Source organism: Dendrobates tinctorius, unplaced genomic scaffold (genome assembly GCF_039654945.1).
Source record: "Dendrobates tinctorius isolate UK_male_01 unplaced genomic scaffold, ASM3965494v1 ptg000126l, whole genome shotgun sequence".
Taxonomy (NCBI): domain Eukaryota; kingdom Metazoa; phylum Chordata; class Amphibia; order Anura; family Dendrobatidae; genus Dendrobates; species Dendrobates tinctorius.
Genome location: NW_027361794.1, coordinates 10,412,295 through 10,425,983, shown reverse-complemented (window position 1 = coordinate 10,425,983; position 13,689 = coordinate 10,412,295). Strand labels below are relative to the sequence as shown.

General features: G+C 47.0%; 1 protein-coding gene across 2 annotated transcripts in view; it reads right to left on the bottom strand.

The window, feature by feature from the left end:
- LOC141047291 (uncharacterized) overlaps window positions 1-8,434 on the bottom strand; it is a 92,818-nt gene extending 84,384 nt beyond the window's left edge. For both annotated transcript variants that reach the window (XM_073542340.1, XM_073542341.1), the window contains exon 1: window positions 8,393-8,434. In XM_073542340.1, the coding sequence (XP_073398441.1) occupies window positions 8,393-8,419 (27 nt within the window). In that variant the 5' untranslated portion in view covers window positions 8,420-8,434. The remainder of the gene's footprint in view (window positions 1-8,392) is intronic.
- Between the last annotated feature and the right edge of the window lie 5,255 nt (window positions 8,435-13,689).

Sequence of the window (13,689 nt, the reverse complement as noted above, 5' to 3'; positions counted from 1 at the left end):
TGTAGAATCCATACTGGGCCTGAGAACGGCTGCAGAGCTGTTAAGCAAGCTACAGCACCTGTGGATGGACATGTAATGTTTTTGCATTTTTTCAGGAATGCCGGTTAGGCCGAAATCAGGAATTGCTGTTGACCTGCACTTACTGGGAAATCATCGTTCACGGCGAATTATTGGAATCCCAGATCCCCATCACTAACGGTGTTCAGCGGGTTATCTGCACCTGTAAGCGACAAAAGATGGTCCTTTCAGTGTAGCACGCATGTAGCCCCGGACATGGAAGGCCATGATAGCCCTGTTATTGCTCGATCGCGCGTGCCAGAGCCTCGCGTATCCCTCTAGTAAGCTTTACGCGTACCGCAGGGGCATGCCGGAGGCCCGTTCGTTAATGGAATAAAGCTGACAAATCGCTAGCACAACTACAAACGTACATACCACACCACACACAATCGACAAAGCTTTCAATGTGTGCATCATTTTTTGAGGTGGCATGGTTGTGGTTTCCCGGGTGGAGTCCAATTAAGCCGCAGGCTCCACTCCTGGTGGTGCCCTTTTGGACATTCCTTTAAGGTTCAGCTTTGCAATCATACTGCCCCCGGAAAGCAAACACTTTGGCTTCATGGACGCTGTTTGGAGGTTCATGGGAATAACGCTGCCCGATCGCCAGTTGCCATAATTTATTGGTGGGAAGTACGACGGTATATGATCATGTTCGTTTTCAGATTTTGGTTTTTGGGGTTTGGTTTTACATTTTTAGTCCAGACTTTCTTGACTTCATAAGGGCATGACAGGGCATCTGTGTCTCCTCCACCTCCTCCTTTTACTCCTCCACCTCTTTTGTAAATGTAGTTGCCCTTTTCCATGTTATTTTTGGCTTCTGAGCATTTTGTCGGCTTTGGGACACCTTTTAAGGTGTTTTGTAATTGTTTTGTATGTGTTAGTATGTGTTTGTGTTTGCCTGCCATTGTTTTCAGTGTGGTTCGACGAACATTCGACGAACTTGCCTCCTGTGCGACGAACCAAAACACTAGCGGGGTTGCTCAACACTACTCATGATATATAGACGTACATTGTTAATGTTTAAACTATGCTATATATACCTGCTATCTGATGATACCGTACACTTTGTCTACTTTTTATATTCTTGTCTAATCCATACTGAGCCTGGGAGTGTCTCTGTGTGACTGATGGAATATATATGGAGATTGACAATTATCCTTTGACTGAATAGAGCTGTACGCTTCTGATACAGTACCATATATGTGATGTTATTTTGTGTCTATTTTGTGCTAAATTTGGAAGTCCACTCCAGCAAATATGCCCTCCTCTTCTGAAGTTTCAAAAAATGCAAGCACTGAGTCGTCAAGTGCTGGCTCCTGGTCAGGAAGAACCCCTTTCCTTGTCTCCTGCACCCCCACCCAAAGTGAATGATGCAGCAGGCCACACTTCACATTAGTCAAGTCAAATCGTGAATTCCCCAGTCCAAGATGAATCTGACATGGAGTCTGGGTGGCCAGGCAGGGCAGTGGGGTTAATCGGTACCGGGACGGTGTCTCCCTGGGATGTGTCACAGTGGTGGTGACCCGTTCCGTGGCCCTGGGCGTCCATGCAAAGGGGTGAATTACGTTTATAGGTGAATGATACGTGACGCCACCTGTGGTTTCTGAGTAGATTGACCAGCGCTGCAGTGGTGCTTCTCTGGGACAGAAGTTGTGGTGCAGCTAAGATGTAGAAGCCCTGCACAGGTATGGCCATTGTAGCAGGGCACATGAAAGAGTTGGTAGATGGTGTGCAGTGCAGGATGTAGCAGAGCCGTGTGCCAGGCGCAGGAGAAAGAGGACAGACAAAGTCGTGCAGTTCCTTTACCTGTACTTGGTAAGTGCCGTCCAGGACCCAGAGTACAGATGGAGAAGGAGTTGGTCAGCCTGGAAGCCAATTTGGAATTCTCTCTCTGCAGATAGGTAGTGTGGCCTCCATTCTAGCGCTTATCTGAGGTACTCGCAGTGCTGAGTTCAATGACGTTCCCCCTGTTGACTCTCTCTTGGAACTTTCTCGTATGGCAGGCAGCCGTAGCCTTTTCCTTCTGGCTGCCACACGTCGCTGCTGGGGCCTCCGAGCCTTAGTTGGGTACAGAGCATTTACAGCTGCTACTTCCTCTGGTTTCTGCTGCAGGAACATCAGTGTCCCTACAAGCTCGGAGACCGGAATCCGGACCATGCGCTCCAGCTAGGAGTGAGCCTTAACTCTGCTCATCCTCCAGTTCCCCTTCTCACGTCCACACACTTCCCCTTCCCTTCACAGACTGCTCTAACTTACCTCCTCCCGACCACAGACAGCAGCTCCTCAGCAGTCAGGTTCAGAGGTCTTCCTGCTGGCCTGGAGTGGGAAATGTGTTGTGTGTTTTTTTAACTGCTAGAGAGATCCTTCGTTGCTCCCAAGCATGATATCACACTCCCTAGGAGGAAGGTAATGCCACTGTGGCGACCGTACTCCTGGGGGCGCCACAAGTGCACTGAGGCTCAGCCACTGCTAGATGATACTGCTGGTACATTGACCCAGACCACTACATTCCCCTCACACTCTACACAGCCTGAATGTGACCCAGATGAAACTCAGGTTACCCTTCCCATATACTGTACCACCTTACATGGTGACAAAAATGAACGTGCAGCTGAAAGTGCAGGTTCGGCCCACCCGCCGTCAGACACACCGCCGTACTATGAGGGGCCCTGTGCCAGTGCCATCGCCAACGAGTGGGCCTCCCTGCTTGCTCTGGATCACAGCACTTGCAAAGTTGAAATACTTACCTCTCCCTGCTCCACCGCCATAACGTCTTCCGCGTTTCCTGACAGTAATATTCAGATCAGAGAGCGCAATTACATCACGTCTGTACGCCCAGACTAGTACAGGGATTCCCTAGCGAGGAGACTTATTTGAGGAGACTTATTTAATTGTTTTCAATGTTGGGACAGCAATTTTTGGGGAGCACTATACTCTGGAGAATGATATATGGGGCCCACAATACACTGGAGCATTCCAAAGGTGGACATCAGACACTGGAGCAGCATTTACAGGGCCCATTATACACTGGAGCATTAGAAATGGGGCCCATTATATATGGAGCATTATTTGGGCCCATAAGACAGTGGAGCTTCATCCATGGGGACCAACATATACTGTAGCATTATGTGGAGCTCATCATATACTGTTTCAAACATTATATGGGACCAATGATTCTGTATGGTGAAATATATGGGCCTCATTACTCTGTATAGCGCACTATGCGGTGGCCATAATACTGTATGGAGTAAGATACTGTCCGTTTTTGGAGCTATTGGAGAATTTAAAATGGATATGTCATGAGATGTAAAAAGTGAAGTATTTTTCATTGTACTATACTGCTATTTCTCTGCCGTATCGGAGCATCATGAGTTGTGGTATGTGTTAAAGGGGCGCTCTTTGGCCCAGGGAACATGAAATCCTGGAGCCAGCCCTACCCCCCCACAAATTTAGCCAAATAACCCCCATTTTTCAGTGCGTAACTAGTATTATGAAGTAAATTAAGGTTGAAAAGCTTCAGTAATAAGATTTGATGTTTTTGGCATTCAAAAGGGCACTGTAGATGTGTTTACTGTCCTCCACTCCCTGCCGACTTTGCTTCCCCATTGACTTGCATTGGGTTTCATGTTTCAGTCGGCCTTCGACTTTTCACAAAAATCGGCCGATTTCGTTTCGACCCGACTTTTGCGAAAGTCGGGTTTCATGAAACCCGACTCGACCCAAAAAAAGGCAAAGTCGCTCAACTCTAGTAAATAATAATATTGATTACTTCCGGTTTGTCTGTGTGTTGTATCCAGTCATCTGCTTACAGGGGCATAATGGGGGCATTACACTGTGTGGGGGGCATCATATATACTGAATAAGGGGCATAATGGGGGCATTACACTGTGTGGGGGTCATCATATATACTGCATAAGGGGCATAATGGGGGCATTACACTGTGTGGGGGGCATCATATATACTGCATAAGGGGCATAATGGAGGCATTACACTGTGTGGGGGCATCATATATACTGAATAAGGGGCATAATGGAGGCATTACACTGTGTGGGGGGCATCATATACAGTCATATGTAAAAGTTTGGGCACCCCTATTAATGTTAACCTTTTTTCTTTATAACAATTTTGGTTTTTGCAACAGCTATTTCAGTTTCATATATCTAATAACTGATGGACTCAGTTATATTTCTGGATTCAAATGAGGTTTATTGTACTAACAGAAAATGTGCAATCTGCATTTAAACAAAATTTGACCGGTGCAAAAGTATGGGCACCCTTATCATTTTCTTGATTTGAACACTCCTAACTACTTTTTACTGACTTCCTGAAGCACTAAATTGGTTTTGTAACCTCATTGAGCTTTGAACTTCATAGCCAGGTGTATCAAATCATGAGAAAAGGTATTTCAAGTGGCCACTTGCAAGTAGTTCTCCTATTTGATTCTCCTATGAAGAGTGGCATCATGGGCTCCTCAAAACAACTCTCAAATGATCTGAAAACAACATAGCTTTTCAGGGGAAGGATACAAAAAGTTGTCTCAGATATTTAACCAGTCAGTTTCCACTGTGAGGAACATAGTAAGGAAATGGAAGAACACAGGTACAGTTCTTGTTAAGCCCAGAAGTGGCAGGCCAAGAAAAATATCAGAAAGGCAGAGAAGAAGAATGGTGAGAACAGTCAAGGACAATCCACAGACCACCTCCAAAGACCTGCAGCATCATCTTGCTGCAGATGGTGTCACTGTGCATCGGCCAACAATACAGCGCACTTTGCACAAGGAGAAGCTGTATGGGAGAGTGATGCGAAAGAAGCCGTTTCTGCAAGCACGCCACAAACAGAGTCACCTGAGGTATGCAAAAGCACATTGGGACAAGCCAGTTACATTTTGGAAGAAGGTCCTGTGGACTGATGAAACAAAGATTGAGTTGTTTGGTCATACAAAAAGGCGTTATGCATGCGCTGTATTGTTGACCGATGCACAGTGACACCATCTGCAGCAAGATGATGCTGCAGGTCTTTGGAGGTGGTCTGTGGATTGTCCTTGACTGTTCTCACCATTCTTCTTCTCTGCCTTTCTGATATTTTTCTTGGCCTGCCACTTCTGGGCTTAACAAGAACTGTACCTGTGTTCTTCCATTTCCTTACTATGTTCCTCACAGTGGAAACTGACAGGTTAAATCTCTGAGACAACTTTTTGTATCCTTCCCCTGAAAAGCTATGTTGAATAATCTTTGTTTTCAGATCATTTGAGAGTTGTTTTGAGGAGCCCATGATGCCACTCTTCATAGGAGAATCAAATAGGAGAACTACTTGCAAGTGGCCACTTGAAATACCTTTTCTCATGATTTGATACACCTGGCTATGAAGTTCAAAGCTCAATGAGGTTACAAAACCAATTTAGTGCTTCAGGATGTCAGTAAAAAATAGTTGGGAGTGTTCAAATCAAGAAAATGATAAGGGTGCCCATACTTTTGCACTGGTCAAATTTTGTTTAAATGCAGATTGCACATTTTCTGTTAGTACAATAAACCTCATTTGAATCCAGAAATATAACTGAGTCCATCAGTTATTAGATATATGAAACTGAAATAGCTGTTGCAAAAACCAAAATTGTTATAAAGAAAAAAGGTTAACATTAATAGGGGTGCCCAAACTTTTACATATGACTGTATACTGAATAAGGGGCATAATGGGGGCATCACACTGTGTGGGGGGCATCATATACACTGAATAAGGGGCATAATGGGGGCATTACACTGTGCGGGGGCATCATATATACTGAATAAGGGGCATAATGCGGCATTACACTGTGTGGGGGCATCATATATACTGCATAATGGGCATAATGGGGGCATTACACTGTGTGGGGGCATCATATATACTGCATAAGGGGCATAATGGGGGCATTACACTGTGTGGGGGCATCATATATACTGCATAAGGGGCATAATGGAGGCATTACACTGTGTGGGGGCATCATATATACTGAATAAGGGGCATAATGGGGGCATTACACTGTGTGGGGGGCATCATATATCCTGAATAAGGGGCATAATGGGGACATTACACTGTGTGGGGGGCATCATATATACTGAATAAGGGGCATAATGGAGGCATTACACTGTGTGGGGCCAAGAAAGGCGCCCTGTACTATGAGAACAATCCGTCTCCTCCCTTCCTGTCTTCAATTGAATAAAAGTGTTATGATTCTTTTAAAGTGGCCATAAAAACACCAAAAGTGTTGAAAGGATTAATGTCCCCAACCCCCCACCCCGCTCAGTAATGGAGACTCCAGCACTTACCTCCACCCGCAGAGCCGCACTCCACATAGAGAATAATGGAGCCTCCGGCACCTACCTCCACCCGCAGAGCCGCACTCCACAGAGAATAATGGAGCCTCCGGCACCGACCTCCACCCGCAGAGCCACACTCCACATAGAGAATAATGAAGCCTCGAGCACCGACCTCCACCCGCAGAGCCGCACTCCACATAGAGAATAATGAAGCCTCGAGCACCGACCTCCACCCGCAGAGCCGCACTCCACATAGAGAATAATGGAGCCTCCGGCACCTACCTCCACCCGCAGAGCCGCACTCCACATAGAGAATAATGGAGCCTCCAGCACCGACCTCCACCCGCAGAGCCACACTCCACATAGAGAATAATGGAGCCTCCAGCACCGACCTCCACCCGCAGAGCCGCACTCCACATAGAGAATAATGGAGCCTCCAGCACCGACCTCCACCCGCAGAGCCGCACTCCACATAGAGAATAATGGAGCCTCCAGCACCGACCTCCACCCGCAGAGCCACACTCCACATAGAGAATAATGGAGCCTCCAGCACCGACCTCCACCCGCAGAGCCGCGCTCCACATAGAGAATAATGGAGCCTCCGGCACCGACCTCCACCCGCAGAGCCGCACTCCACATAGAGAATAATGGAGCCTCCGGCACCGACCTCCACCCGCAGAGCCGCACTCCACATAGAGAATAATGGAGCCTCCGGCACCGACCTCCACCCGCAGAGCCGCACTCCACATAGAGAATAATGGAGCCTCCGGCACCGACCTCCACCCGCAGAGCCGCACTCCACATAGAGAATAATGGAGCCTCCAGCACCGACCTCCACCCGCAGAGCCGCACTCCACATAGAGAATAATGGAGCCTCCAGCACCGACCTCCACCCGCAGAGCCGCACTCCACATAGAGAATAATGGAGCCTCCAGCACCGACCTCCACCCGCAGAGCCGCACTCCACATAGAGAATAATGGAGCCTCCAGCACCGACCTCCACCCGCAGAGCCGCACTCCACATAGAGAATAATGGAGCCTCCGGCACCGACCTCCACCCGCAGAGCCGCACTCCACATAGAGAATAATGGAGCCTCCAGCACCGACCTCCACCCGCAGAGCCGCACTCCACATAGAGAATAATGGAGCCTCCAGCACCGACCTCCACCCGCAGAGCCGCACTCCACATAGAGAATAATGGAGCCTCCAGCACCGACCTCCACCCGCAGAGCCGCACTCCACATAGAGAATAATGGAGCCTCCAGCACCGACCTCCACCCGCAGAGCCGCACTCCACATAGAGAATAATGGAGCCCCCGGCACCGACCTCTACCTGCAGAGCCGCACTCCACATAGAGAATAATGGAGCCTCCAGCACCGACCTCCACCCGCAGAGCCGCACTCCACATAGAGAATAATGGAGCCTCCAGCACCGACCTCCACCCGCAGAGCCGCACTCCACATAGAGAATAATGGAGCCTCCAGCACCGACCTCCACCCGCAGAGCCACACTCCACATAGAGAGTAATGGAGCCTCCGGTACCGACCTCCACCCGCAGAGCCACACTCCACATAGAGAATAATGGGGCCTCCGGCACCGACCTCCACCCGCAGAGCCGCACTCCACATAGAGAATAATGGAGCCTCCAGCACTGACCTCCACCCGCAGAGCCGCACTCCACATAGAGAATAATGGAGCCTCCAGCACCGACCTCCACCCGCAGAGCCGCACTCCACATAGAGAATAATGGAGCCTCCAGCACCGACCTCCACCCGCAGAGCCGCACTCCACATAGAGAATAATGGAGCCTCCAGCACCGACCTCCACCCGCAGAGCCGCACTCCACATAGAGAATAATGGAGCCTCCAGCACCGACCTCCACCCGCAGAGCCGCACTCCACATAGAGAATAATGGAGCCTCCAGCACCGACCTCCACCCGCAGAGCCGCACTCCACATAGAGAATAATGGAGCCTCCGGCACCGACCTCCACCCGCAGAGCAGCACTCCACATAGAGAATAATGGAGCCTCCAGCACCGACCTCCACCCGCAGAGCCGCACTCCACATAGAGAATAATGGGGCCTCCGGCACCGACCTCCACCCGCAGAGCCGCACTCCACATAGAGAATAATGGAGCCTCCAGCACTGACCTCCACCCGCAGAGCCGCACTCCACATAGAGAATAATGGAGCCTCCAGCACCGACCTCCACCCGCAGAGCCGCACTCCACATATATGGCTGCTCTGTGCGCACAGGACCTGTGATGAGGTCACAGGAGGGGAGGAGTCAGGGGTCACATGATCAGGGGCCTCAGTGAATGATAACAGGAGTGCAGCAGACGCCACATGGAAACTTCTCCTAAGGGCTCATACTCACTTGCACGAGTCTCTCGCATGGAAACCTGGCACTGCCGCCGGCACTTTGACCGCAGCGTGTGGCTACATGTATTTCTATGCAGCTGCACAGTCCGGTATGAGTGTCGGCGGCAGTGCCGGGCAGAGACTTCCACGAGAATCAGAGTATGAGCCCTCACTCACATACTCTGCAGGAGCGTTGTGAACATGTCAGACAGCGGGAGTGGGGAAAACATTACCTAGCAATCCCCTTTGACATTTTGAAGAGCTCCATCATTGAACAATGTCCTAGCACCAAGAAAGATAAAAAAAAGAAGGAAGATCCGCTAAAATTGGCGTGTCTTCTACAGGTGAAATTTTCCCAAACAAGAGTCCCGTGTCATGTTCCACCAGTTATGTTATAGACGTGATTATATACTCATGCCAGAATTTATTCCCCAACCCCTCCACAAAAGGCTGAGCTCACATCCTTTCAATATTCAAAAGGGATTTCTTAAACATGGACTTTCACGCCACTGCACCATCAAACACGATAAGGCTTCTTTTACACTTACCGGATTTTTTGCGGCCCGTTTTTGCAGGCAATATTGTCGTGATTTTTGTGGTCTGCCGCAAAAAACCGTCTCGGGAAAAATACGGCGATCCGCAAAGACAAGCTACTGTTGTTTTTGCGGTACCATTGAAATGTATTGCGGGGCCCGTGTCCGTGAGCTGTGAAAAATATCGAGCAAACTCGATATTTTTTCACGGCCGTATATACGGCCCTCACGGCCATACGGCACACTAATTAATTTTCGTGGCCCCATAGAAATCTATTGGGGCCTGCAAAAACACGGCAAGTGTAAAAGAACCCTAAAGATTACAAACAAGTGAAAATATTCTCCACAGGTTCAGAATCACATTGAACAACTAAATCAAAAAGAAATCTTTTGGATTTATCAACTAAACACCCTTACCCTACATGGACTCCGCAAAATTACAGATTTACAGATGCATTTTTGTGACCACCTTTTTGACTTCATAAATTGTATTATTTATTATAACATTTTGTTGTCATATTCATCATAAATTGCATTGCTCTATTCATTGGGGATCTTAATTATTTTATTTTTTTTTTTAACAATTCTTCATTTTAAGAAATGTTCATTGATAAAATGGAACGTACATTTGGAATGGAGTCACACCGCTTTGATACACGACGCATACCCCTTTCAAGAATATAACAGAAAAACAAAGGGCGAAAGAGAAAACAAATAGATCAGACACTTGCTAACCTAAGGGCTCATGACTTTGTGACAAAGTTGATGTTTAATTTTTCGGATCATATGATGGGTTTTTGCAGCAAAGGTTTTGGGGTTGTCACAGTGGCATCAGTATTTAGCCAGGGGTGGAATTACAGGGCTAGAGGTTGGAGACTATTTGCCTGTCTAAGTTCCTACCAAATCTGTGTATCCATGAGGCCGATAGGTTTAAGAAAGTTGGGTGAGAATGCATTTACTAGCTGGAAGGTTTTTCCAATCTATAAATCATGTGGACTTTTTCTATCCATTATTTTAGGGATGAAGTGGTTTGTTTCCAGTGAACAGGTGTCAGGCGTTTAGCGGCGTTGACCAATAATGGCAGAAGTCCATGTTTTCTCATTTTTTAGTTCATTGAAGGATAGTACAAAAGCACCTCCAAGGCTGCCAGGTCCAAAGTCAGGATACCTAATGATTTCAGCATCTTATTAATATCTTACCAGATTTTTTCAATTCGGGAGAGAGCCAAAATATGTGTGCCAAATTTCCTTTATGGGTTTTACACCTCCAACATAGATACAGTGCGTACGGAAAGTATTCAGACCCCTTTAAATTTTTGACTCTTTGTTTCATTGCAGCCATTTGGTAAGTTCAAAAAAGTTCATTTTTTTTCTCATTAATCTACACTCTGCACCCCATCTTGATTGAATTATCACCAAAAAGGTCTATCTTCATCTCATTAGACCAGAGAATCATATTTCTCATAGTCTGGGAGTCCTTCATGTGTTTTTTTAGCAAACTCTATGCAGGCTTTCATACGTCTTGCACTAAGGAGAGGCTTCTGTTGGGCCACTCTGCCATAAAGGCCCCACTGGTGGAGGGCTGCAGTGATAGTTGACTTTGTGGAACTTTCTCCCATCTCCCTACTGCATCTGTGGAGCTCAGCCACAGTGATCTTGGGGTTCTTTTTTACCTTTCTCACCAAGGCTCCTCTCCCACGATTGCTCAGTTTGACTAGACCGCCAGGTCTAGGAAGACTTCTGGTGGTCCCAAACTTCTTCGTTTCAAGGATTATGGAGGCCACTGTGCTCTTAGGAGCCTTGAGTACTGCAGAAATTCTTTAGTAACCTTGGCCAGATCTGTGCCTTGCCACAATTCTGCCTCTGAGCACGTTGGCCAGTTCCTTTGACCTCATGATTCTTATTTGGTCTGACATGCACTATGAGCTGTGAGGTCTTATATAGACAGGTGTGTGCCTTTCCAAATCAAGTCCTATCAGTTTAATTAAACACAACTGGACTCCAATGAAAGAGTAGAACCATCTGTAGGAGGATCACAAGCAAATGAACAGCATGTGATTTAACCCCTTCCTGACATCCGACGTACTATCCCGTCCATGGGACCCGGGCCCCTATGCCCATGGACGGGATAGTACGTCTACCGCGATCAGCGGCGCCCACGTGGTGAGCGCCGCTGATCGCGGCCGGGTGTCAGCTGATTATCACAGCTGACACGCGGAACAATGTGTCAGGGGTGGTCACGGACTGCCCCCGACACGTTAACCCCTTGCACACCGCGATCAAACATGATCGCGGTGTACCGGGAGTTAAAGGGAAGCATCGGCAGGGAGGGGGCTCCCTCCGTGCTTCCCTGAGCCGCCCACGGCAGCGCAATGTGCAGCGCTGCTGCGGGGGGCTCCTTTCCTCCAGGCCCCCGAATCCAAGATGGCAACGGGGGCCTTCGGGGGCCTGCAGGAAGCTGGCTTCCTCAGTGCCTGCAAAGCGCAGGCAAGAGGAAGTCTTCTTCAATGCCTGTGACAGATTGCTGATCTGTCACAGTGATCTGTGATGTGACAGATCAGCGATCTGTCACAGGACAGTGATGTCCCACCTGGGACTATGTAATAAAGTAAAAAAAAATAAAAAAAAGTGTAAAAATAATTTAAAAAAAATCGCCAAATAAATTAGTAAAAAAAAAAAAAATATTCCCCAATAAATTCATTTTTTGAAAATAAAAACAAAACAAAACAATAAAAGTACACATATTAGGTATCGCCGAGACCGTAACGACCCGCCCTATAAAACTGTCCCATTAGTTAACCCCTTTAGAGAACCCCTTAAAAAATAAAAATAAAAAACGAAGCAAAAAATAATGATTTATTATCATACCGCCAAACAAAAAGTGTAATAACGCGCGATCAAAAAGACGCATATAAATATCCATGGTACCGCTGAAAACGTCATCTTGTCCCGCAAAAAACGAGCCACCACACAGCATCATCAGCGAAAAAATAAAAAAGTTATAGCTCGCAGAATAAAGTGATGCAAAAATAATTATTTTTTATATAAAATAGTTTTCATTGCATAAAACCGACAAAACATAAAAAAAGACCTAAATGAGGTATCGCTGTAACCATACTGACCCGAAGAATAAAACCGCTTTATCAATTTTACAGCACGCGGAACGGTGTAAACGCACCCCCCCAAAAGAAATTCATCAAACGCTGGTTTTTGTTCATTCTGCGTCCCAAAAATCGGAATAAAAAGCGATCAAAAAATGTCACGTGCCCGAAAATGGTACCAATAAAAACGTCAACTCGTCCCGCAAAAAATAAGACCTCACATGACTCGGTGGGTCAAAATACGGAAAAATTATAGCTCTCAATATGTGGTGATGCAAAAACTATTTTTACAATAAAAAGCGTCTTTTAGCGTGCGACAGCTGCCAAAAATAAAAACCGCCATAAATAGTAAATCAAACCCCCCGTTATCACCCCCTTAGTTAGGGAAAAATAATAAAATTAAAAAAATGTATTTATTTACATTTTCCATTAGGGTAAGGGTTAGGGCTAGGGTTAGGGCTAGGGTTAGGGTTAGGGCTAGGGTTAGGGCTAGGGTTAGGACTAGGGTTAGGGCTTGGGTTAGGGCTAGCGTTAGGGCTGAGATTAGGGTTAGGGGTGTGTTGGGGTTCGGGTTGGAGTTAGAATTGGGGGTTTCCACTGTTTGGGCACATCAGGGGCTCTCCAAATGCAACATTGCGTCTGATCTCAATTCCAGCCAATTCTGAGTTGAAAAAGTCATATGGTGCTCCTTCCCTTCCAAGCTCTGCCATACGCCCAAACAGTGTTTTACCCCCACATGTAGGGTATCAGCCTACTCAGGACAAATTGCAAAACAATTTTTGGGGTCCAATTTCTCCTGTTACCCTTAGGAAAATAAAAAATTGGGGGCAAAAATATCATTTTTGTGGAAAAAAATGATTTTTTTATTTTCACGTCCGAGCGTTATAAACTTCTGTGAAGCACTTGGGGGTTCAAAGTGCTCACCACACATCTAGATAAGTTCCATGGGGGGGGTCTAGTGTCCAAAATGGGGTCACTTGTGGGGAGTTTCAATAGATTAGGTACATCAGGGGCTCTCCAAACGCACATGACACCCGCAGACCATTCCATCAAAGTCTACATTCCAAAATGGCACTGCTTCCCTTCCGAGCCCCGACGTGTGTCCATACAGTGGTTTTCTCCCACATATGGGGTGTTAGCGTACTCATGACAAATTGGACAACAACTTTTGCGGTCCAATTTCTCCTGTTACCCTTGGGAAAATGAAAAAATTGGGGACTAATTGATCATGTTTGTGGAAAAAATACGATTTTTTTATTTTCATGCCCGGGCATTATAAACTTCTGTGAAGCCCTTGGGGGTTCAAAGTGCTCACCACACATCTAGATAAGTTCCTTAGGGGTT